The sequence below is a fragment of the Pinus tabuliformis genome, chromosome 6 (genome assembly GCF_031772625.1).
Source record: "Pinus tabuliformis cultivar Carrire ecotype Pingquan chromosome 6, CPIR1, whole genome shotgun sequence".
Classification (NCBI taxonomy): Eukaryota; Viridiplantae; Streptophyta; class Pinopsida; order Pinales; family Pinaceae; genus Pinus; species Pinus tabuliformis.
Window position 1 is genome coordinate 1,838,094,329 of NC_142292.1, and position 9,639 is coordinate 1,838,103,967.

The 9,639-nt window shown below is 39.3% G+C and overlaps 1 protein-coding gene across 3 annotated transcripts in view; it reads right to left on the reverse strand.

Annotated features, from left to right (window-relative positions):
* The window catches only part of LOC149266350 (uncharacterized), a 63,879-nt gene extending 57,246 nt beyond the window's left edge, over window positions 1-6,633 (reverse strand). Inside the window, exon 1 of one of the 3 annotated variants that reach the window (XM_089430348.1) lies at window positions 5,765-6,633. In XM_089430348.1, the coding sequence (XP_089286474.1) occupies window positions 5,765-6,449 (685 nt within the window). In that variant the 5' untranslated portion in view covers window positions 6,450-6,633. The remainder of the gene's footprint in view (window positions 1-5,764) is intronic. The other 2 variants (XM_089430350.1, XM_089430353.1) reach the window with 2 other exon arrangements.
* Window positions 6,634-9,639: the final 3,006 nt, after the last annotated feature.

Here is a 9,639-nt window from a genome sequence, read left to right on the forward strand (position 1 = left end):
TGACAGGTTGAAGAGAGAGGTTGCAAGAATATGCCTGGTTGCATGAGCATGTTATGCCTTGCTAAAGTTTGGACTCTTTCGGTTGAAGACATGATTTTAGTGATCAATATCCAATATGGTCTCTTGAAGTTTGTAAGTTCGCTAACTTGAGAAGTCGTAGAAATTTTGTTCGATGTGACAAAGACTCTAGTTGACTGATAACTAGATACATGAAGGTGGACCATGATGAAGGATGTTGATAACTGATGAAGCAAGACATGACATCTTGTGGAGAAGCTATCATGACTTGGTAACTCTGATATTGATTAGACATTGATGATTTTATATGACTTTGCTACCTAAAAGAATATGTTGCAGGAATTGATGTGACAAGTTGGGAACTGTCTGATTGCAACTCAATTATATGCTTGCATAGATTGAGTGGATAACTTTGGCATATGGCCCAAAGGATTGTATACATCACGCTAGCAAAAAAGGCAGTAGGACACAAGATAGCTCGATGGTCATGTTTTGAAAGATCACTTTCCCAATGTTTAGAGGGAGCTATGTCTAAGCTCTACATTGATTAGTTCTTAAAGATATAGTTGATAACGATTGATGATATGGAAAGTGATTGTATGCACCCTGTCTTACAAAAAAGTTGTGAAAGAAAGGCCGAAATTCACAAAGGATATGATGGTGCAAAAAGTAGGAGCCCTGGTAGCTACTACTATGATCTCCATGGAAGAATTGGTAGCTTATGGTGGACACATCTCCCTAGTTGGAAGGGACCTTGGATATATTCCCTTTGTGTGGGGGGGAATGAGTTTGTCCTCCCTGGTTGAGAGGGAGTGATGTTGGACATAGTTCTCAACTTCATGTGTCATGCACTAGGCCAGGACTAACAGTTGTACGTCTAGTGAAGGCCATGGAGAGAGAATGGGGTTCAAAGGATTGGGTAAGCATCTGAGATTGGTACTCCTTGAGAATTTGGAATCCAAGTCAGGGAAGTGGTCTCGTGGACCAACACTCTTTGAGGATTGGACAAGGTATCCAAGACAAGAGTGGTCGAAGATGACCGATATTCTTTGAGGATTGGAAATTCAAGACAAGAACAGTCCTAGAAGGATATACCTTGTGAACATCTAGATGGCGTATATGCCTTAAGAGGTAGTGTGGTGTCCCACATAAAGCCTCCCAGCATTGTGCTCTGATCTTATGGAGAGATAGAGCTTGTTAGTCAAGGCCTTGCTATGTTGACAATGTTGGTTATGATGATATGATGTTGATGCTTAAGGATGGCTTACTAATCCGACTCTTCTTATAAGAACTTATCAAAGTGAGTCCTATCTTTGTACCGGTTGGACAATTGTCAATACCTCCCTAGTTAAGAGGGAGTGTTGGATAATGTAACTAGTTTCGATCTTCATAATTGTCATTTGACTCATGTCATGATGTAATGATGTTTAGAACAAAAGAAAAGTATTTATGTAAAGCATGGGTTTCATGCTCAAGTCATTTGTCAGTAGGTCAAGCATCCATTAAATGCTCCTAGGGTCTACATGAGTCAAAGTGTCTTTGATATATTGTAAGAGTCCCCTTCAGACATTTGTATCAAAAGAAGAAAATTATTTGTGTTTTCGAAATGTCTAGAAGGCTCCTAAGACCAAGTTGGCCAGCTTATGTGAAGTCGGCCTAGAGAGGGCTAATGGAGCTTCTTGGAAGGCTATAAAAAAGAAGAACTTTGACCTATTTTGGGACACATCAAGCACATATATTTTGGATTTGGTATGCAATTAGAATAGGCATACAAAGGTCCTAGAACGCTAGAAGAGCCTAACAAAGAAAGAATCAAGCCCTAATATATATGAAAGTTTACATTATATCTATAGTTTACTCTCTCGTGTAAGAAACCTAGGGTTTCTGAGCCCTCCACAGATCTAAAATTGTAGGAAGGTGTTGCAAACTATTTTAGTGAGAACGTAAGGCTAGAAGAGCCATCATCTTGAAAAAAAATTGCTTCGCTACCTTTGGAGGCTTTGTCTTGCATTGGAAAAGGAAGATTGGTTGGATGGCTTGGTTCTTGGTGGTTGCCATGGTCTTCGTTTTGGTCTTGGAAGTATCCTTTGAATTAATTCTATAAGAAGAAAAGTTCTTTCTAGGTTTTCCCCTTGGAGGGGTTTTGCCCTAGCTTGGAGCCTATATCTTGTGTTCATCTTTGTTTGGTTGTGATTTTCATTGTTTAGCAATTGTCTTGAAGATAAGAACACAATAATAAAGAAGAAGAAGTAATAAGAACATCACAAGAAATTGTCAAGTTAAGGAAAATCAAATTAATAAAAAAAACTTCATGTTGCCCTAATCGATTTTCCAACATTTCCTTTGTTCCTTTAGTAATTTTTGAAGTGAGTTCCGTACGCCTTTGTCACAGTAAGGAGAGAGTCAAGCCTTTCAAGTAAAAATTTCAAAGGGTATGTTTTGCACTACCCTCTACTTTATTTTATTGAATTTATGTTGAAATATTAAAGTAAATTATCCATTGTGAATTTCCTTTTTATATCTCTCAGACACCCCCCGCCCCCAAGGTGGGGGAGGCATGTCCCCCACAATTTCCACACTTCAAGGATGAGGGGCACTTGGGGAATTGTTTCCCCACATTCCCCTTTGGGGAAAACTCTGGGAAACACATAAGCAAATGTTTCATTGGTCTAGGAGATGCATTTCCCCATGGGGTGTGTCTGGGTGCTCGCCCCCCCCCCCCCCATCTCGCAAGAAGGAGCGCACTCAGCTCTATCCTTTTACTTAAATTTTGAGCGTTATCAATAATTGTTTTGAGATGTTTGAGAGCAATTCGAACCTCATCTATGGAGAAAGTATAATTTCATATCCCATTTCAAAATTTTCAAATTTTCAAAATTTTAGGATTGGCAGGATTACAACATTTCCACTAGATCGCACAATGATGAATTTGAATGGAATGAATTGTTATTGTTAAGATTTTAACATTATTATTTTTATTTTTATAATTTGAAAGATGAGGAGTCCCCTTGAATTTTGACATCTCCCTTGAATTTCCCTAAAATTTGAGGGCACTCCTACATGTCCCCCATGTGCATCTCCCCGCTCTTGCATTTGTTGATTTTTGGGTAGCATCGGATGTGCTCTAGCTCTGAAATTTTGTGGAGGGGCTAGAACACATGAGATCTCCAAGACCCAGAAATTGTTTGGAGAAATTCCACCCGGATTGTATTTTATTAAAATAATTAATATTTTTAATGGGGTTCCTAAGTCTAAACTTAGGAAAATTAAAATATTAATAGGTATTAATGAAAACATGAGTGAGAAGCTTCTAAAAGACAAGGATCAAGTCTAATTTAATCTTAACCATTGATTAGAGATTAGATCACGACCATTGATTTCTCAACAGGAAAAATATAAATGGAGGCTTGGGTTCAATGGAGAAGACACAGAGAGAGATTGAGGAAATCGATTTTCTCAGGTGAGAAGTTCTCAGGACGGAAATCGATTGGGGAGATCTTGTAGCTGAGGGACAATGATAGTTCGGAAATACAGACAGAGAGGCGGAGAAGCTTGTGGAGGCAGCGCAGTAGCCAGGATTGTTGACGTTGGGCCAGTCTGGGCCCACACAGCCTTGACGCAGAGCCAGAAAGGCCAACGCAGAGGGGAAGAGTTGCCTTGCACACAGAGTGTCAGAACTATCGGAAACTGTCGGAACAACCGGGGAAAGTTGATGCAGTGGGCAGAAGAGCTAATGCAGAGACTCATAGAGCTCCACGCAGGCCCACGCAGTTACTGCGAAGGGGCAGCGCAGTTGTAGCCGGGGCCAGTGAGATTTGCTACTGGATCAACCGGAATCTGCCAGGTGAAGTGAGGTGAAACTCACTCAGGTTTTCCGCCATTGTATTTCTATGCCACTGGTTTGCTGGGAGGGCAACCAGCGTTTGTATTCAAAACTTCTGCTTAATAATAGAAAACCCTCAGAGTTGTTGCATCGGTTTTCGCGCCTTCGGTTTTTTCGGGGATGTTGAGTGCAAAAATAAGTGTCCTTTGTGTGATTGTCTCATTTATTTTTCAGTACTTGATTTGTATATTGGTGTAGGTTGCAGTGTATTTGCATGTAATATTTTCTGAATATTTATGAAAATAACTTGTTAAATGAAGAACACAAGTATGTAATGCAAATCAGTTTACTGCAATAGGATTTCTGGTTTGTTAGGTTCAGAAATTTTCACAGCATTCCACTATCCTTACTATCCTAAAAACTTGGTGGAACATTGTAGTTTTTCTACACATGTGAAATTTGAATCTTGGTTGTTATCAAGCTAGTGGCTCTAGCTCTTTCAATCCGGAAGAGCCCACTAAAGAGATGGAATCTAAAACATAAAATATCGTGGACCAATTTATAATTTTTTAACCAAAGACTGAACATCTATGTATATGAATCATGATTTCATATTTACATTGAAAAGTTTCCATTGTAATATAAATGAGGATGTACATTTATGTGTTACCAATATGAATGAGGACAAGCATTCATGTATTTGGATATTTGCATAGCAAACTGTCCATGATAAGTATGAATGAGGATGGTCCAATTTTGTTATGAATATGAAATTTCTCTCTTTGAATATGTACTTGTGGAATTTTGAAAGACTAGAGAGAGAGAGAGAGTACATATTCAAAGAGAGATAGAATATGTACTTTCTATATGACTTGCCATGCATAATCAATAATAACAAATTAAAAATTAAACCTTAAGAACCCTATAATGATACTAGTGGGAAAACCTGAGAAATTTTGTATCACCAACCATACTAGTTTGTCTTTCTCATTTCTGTGAGCACTGCCTTAAAGCACTTCAACAAATAATAACACACTTAAAAATAATCGCATCATAATAACACACTTAAAAATAATCACATCTAGAGGCGACTTGCTCTATTGCTCTACAGCTTAGGGGTGAGCAATCGATAAAAAAAGTAATCACACAAAGACAAACGAATTGTTCTACAGCTCAAATGGGGATGAGCGCTCGATCCACACTTCGTGTAACAGTGCAATGAATCTACAAACAGAGAACGCGGGTTTGGTGTATACGGTATAGACTGTAGCACAGACCCATCTCTCTGATATGGATTTCAAGTTCATGAAACTCGAGAATGCAAAATCTCGAATTCAGCTCATGCTGCTCCCTTGTATGATACCGGTGATTTATAGAGGGGCGCTGTCTGGTATGTCATTTAGTCTATAGAGAGGTCATCCAGGCTAAGCCAGTTGATGTTTGTTCTAAGTACTAGTTTTTTTCTACTTGCCCTTGCTTGTGGATGTTTGCACACTTTTAAATGTTTTTTTCAATAGAGTTTAAAAGAAAGTAGTTTCAAATAAAAAAGTTTGAAATTCGAGATTTGCAAACTTAAGCTTCAAAACTCCAGAGTTTAGAGTTCAGGGGGTATAAGATATAGGTTTAGATGAGTTTGTACTAAGAATAACAGCATTTTTTACTCTAAGTACTAGTTTTTTCTACTTGCCCTTGCTTGTGGATGTCAGCACACTTTTAAATGTTTTTTTCAATAGAGTTTAAAAGAAAGTAATTTCAAATAAAAAAGTTTGAAATTCGAGATTTGCAAACTTAAGCTTCAAAACTCCAGAGTTTAGAGTTCAGGGGGTATAAGATGCAGGTTTAGATGAGTTTGTACTAAGAATAACAGCATATCAAACAGAGCTTACTGGATACAGAGAGTAAACAAAATGAGCAAATACACACCATTGGCATTCGTTGGTTCTGGCTGATGACCTTGACATTCTCCTCCATTCAAGGAGCTCTTGGGGAAATTTTCTGCCATGATATCCAGATTGAATCTCGAAATCGACCCAAGACTATTATTGCTGGCCATATTATGCCAATCCCACACAAATTTCCCGGCGTTTGAGAGCGCAGAATGCACTTTTACCCTAGGCAGCGCAACCGCGATAGTGTAACCCCGCTGTCGCAACTTATGCAAAGCGGGAGCAAAGTCCACATCGCCAGAAATCAAAAGAATCAGAGCAGGAGGCCTATTGTCCAGAGCAAACAAAAACATGTCAATCAGTATGGCCTTGTCGGCCGCATCTTTATACCCACTGGGGACATCAATGAGATTGATGCCGGTATTCTGGCAGCCCCGTCTGATCTCCTTGGACAGACGGCTGTAATCTCCGTATGCAGAGAAGGTAGTGATGCCTCCCTTCACTCCGCCATGAACCATCAGTGAGTTTCTAACGTTTCCTGAGACATCCATTGGAGGGACTCCCGCCGGTATAGGGCAGTTTTCTATGTCCCACAGAATGGCCACTGGCCCTTCCGTGTCAAGGTCATCCATTTCATCCGCAGCTTCTGCATTGCCCATATCTAGGCGCCCTGTGCATGTTTTCCTCCTCTTTCGGCTCCCCATTCCGTTCTTCTCAGACATTGAAACCAGGTTAAAGCAAACCAGTTTAAAGCAGAGACAGGAAACGCTCCAAAGAAACGTAGGTATTCATGTTTAAGTGCATATGAGCATGGGCATATGATAGGTGGGTTTAGGTTTTAAATTGGTTCCAGTGAGTCGGGGACATGGTCAGGGAGTTTAGAGTCCTCGCATCAAGTGTTAATAAGCCCACTAGCATGTTGAGAGAAGAGTTGGCATGTTATATGTTTTAGATGGTGGTACAAAGTCATTGTATTAATCTCCACGAGGTTAAAATAGCTTATGGGACAAATTGTTTCTCCATCTAATTCTTGTATTTAGTGTTTTACTTCTGAAGCCTCACAATAAACACTTCTAATTTCTCAACAAAATTTTCGCTGAATAAATTATCTCAATAGCTAGTTATAAGAATATATGCATAACTTTCTCCTATGTCTTTGAAGGCCTCTCATTCTAAAATGAAATGGTTTTTTGTTTCCACTTTTCCCCCACACTTCTTTTCGCCTTTTCCAGCGTCGTCCTTCACAACACAGTTGATGAGAATTAGTCCTTAACTGTGCAATAAGAATTTTAGTTCTCCAAGAAATATTGGCCCCTATGTACGTTTTTTTGTTGATGATTATGAGTGGGATTAAACTCTTCAATATAGTACTTTTTCTTTCTCCCTAGTACGCTTGTGAAACTTATCCATAACAAAAGATTTTATCTCTTTACTATTTATGGGACACATGTTCAAGCAAATACCTCATTTACTAAGCCATTTGTTATTTTGTCGTATCCAAGTCTTCTTTCTTTCGCACAAAATGTCATTAAATACAACCTTAGGCCATTTGTCATCTTCCATTTGCTCAGTTTTCTTTAAATACCTTATGACTCGCACCATAGCAATTGCTTCAATAGGAGCAGCCCTTATTTCATTTAACAAGATATCATAAGGAACTACATTTTTAATTTTCAATTTGTTTATAATCAAATGCTTCTGAAATTTCTTAATTTGTTTTCACTATATGTCGGATGTATTGTTGGCCCATGGCTCAAAACCATAATGAATCACCAGAATCACTAAAAGCCCAAAAAGAGTTTGAGTGGTTTTCCGGTCCCATAACTCTACCTCTCTACACCCATTTTGAAAAGCATAAAATGTTTTCCAACCCCCCAAAATTCTTTTCTTTCTACAGTCATCCAAGGTTAGATTTATGTTGAAGTCAATTTCAAGGTACTTGTAATTTGAAACTTCTTTGAAAGTGTTGCCTTCAAAATAGAACTTATGTTGGTTATGTTTTCTTTTGTTAGAGAAAACCACTATTTTTGTTTTGCTAATATTGACTTGCATCCCCACCTTTCTATAAACAATGTTAAAGGGAGAGTAAGTGCTCTTGCAAACTGTTATCACTCAGGTTGTCCTTAAAGCTCCTTAAAGGATACAGCCGAGGTAACCACAAACCAATCTTTGGACTGCAGGTCCTAGCCTACCAGCAGGCAGAGAGGGCTCTCTCTTTAGGATTTAGCTTTGTTGATGATGATTTTAGGCTAGTTATTGAATTCAAGGGGTTTTGTTTGAGTTTCGGTGGGAAGGATGATGCTTTCAAGTAGAGAGGTCGGTATAGTATGAGAGTTTCAAACCATTGGGCATGGAGTCAAGGATTAGGACTGCTGGTGCGTTTTCTTGGTCACAAGAGGAATATGGAGCAAGACAGTTACACATGAAACAAATTTCAAGCTAAATGGAGATGGATTGGAGGCTAAGGAATGAGAGGCAATTAAGAATCTCTCTTTTAGCTTAACAGAGGGAAGATGAATGAGCTCTATCTAGGAGCAGTAAAGAATCCCTAGACAACTGTCAAACATGAATGAAACAGAGCAAATACGAGCCATGAGGAATTCATATTTATGCCTGAATCAAAAGAAAACATATAGAAGTCACAGAAACTGAGCATAGAGTGCAGCCACGCAAATTCTAAACTAATCTTTCTTTCTGTAACTTAGATGGTGATATATGTATGATAAAAACATATATGAATTTAAAACAGAGATAAGAAACACTTATTGAGTCATGTTGCAGCACAAGAATTCCATATTCATTCTTCAAAACATTAATAGCACAGTAGACAGTCCATCCTCCAAACTTTTCAGCAGTCTTTGATTAATGAAAACATCAAGTATACAGAGCGAGTCTCTCTTGGAGTAAATCAACCAACCAACCCTCTAAACAGTAAATTAGGGTGGTTTTATAAGTAAAATATCTACAAAACAGATCATAAAAGATCTGAGGAAATAAGTGTCTTTAACCTAACATATGCCTGAAATAAATGCAATAAAATATCTTCGAGCTGCGCCGGGGGCGGCCGTATCAAAAAGAGTTAATGTGTTGTCTTTATGGCTCTGTGCTGATCACTTAGCCATAACTGTGCTTTGGGTTTTGATCCCTGCTCTTGAGTGGTTCTGAGGTGCATTAACTGTGATTTGAGAGTTTTGAAATAGCTCCACCGCTTTCTTTGACTTTGCTTGAGGCCTTCAATGTTCTCCTGCTTTGGAAATACGGATTTCCATTAAAAACATTTAACTGATACTCTTTGTCGCTTCCTCTGATACACTTTCACTGAACCTGGGCTCTTTAATGTCTTCTGAATGCTTTAAACTGTCCCATCGACCTTTTATGGCTGTTGTTCGGCCCTCTGTTGCCTTTAGAACTGTCTTTGCCCCTTTTCTGAATCTCTGCGAAGAAATTCATGTGAATTTTGCGAATTTCGGGCCTGCTGGTAGCCGAGCCATGAGGGGGCTTCCATTTTGGCCTATTTCCCTAATCACGCATCGAAAACTACCTCAGTTTCTTATTCCGGGCATCCTTTGCTGCAATTTGCGCCCTCTGCGCCCTTTTGGTGATGACAAAATGGTTTGAAATGCATGAATTCCCTCATCGGGAGCGGGTGCTGGAAGAAACCCTGTAAAAAATGGCCATTTTCTTTAAAACAGACAAAAAGCCCATTTACACGCAAAAATCGTAAAAATCCTAGCGGGAGCGGTCACTGTTCATTGGATTAAATCTGGGCCGTTAGATCCGGCGCGAGCCGATCCAACAGCTGGCGCTATTTCGGCGGTCTGCGGGGACATGGGCATACACATATGTGCGATCGCTGAAATGGTCGATCACCGAAATGATCTGGACCATTGATCTGGGCGGAACGATGGACGG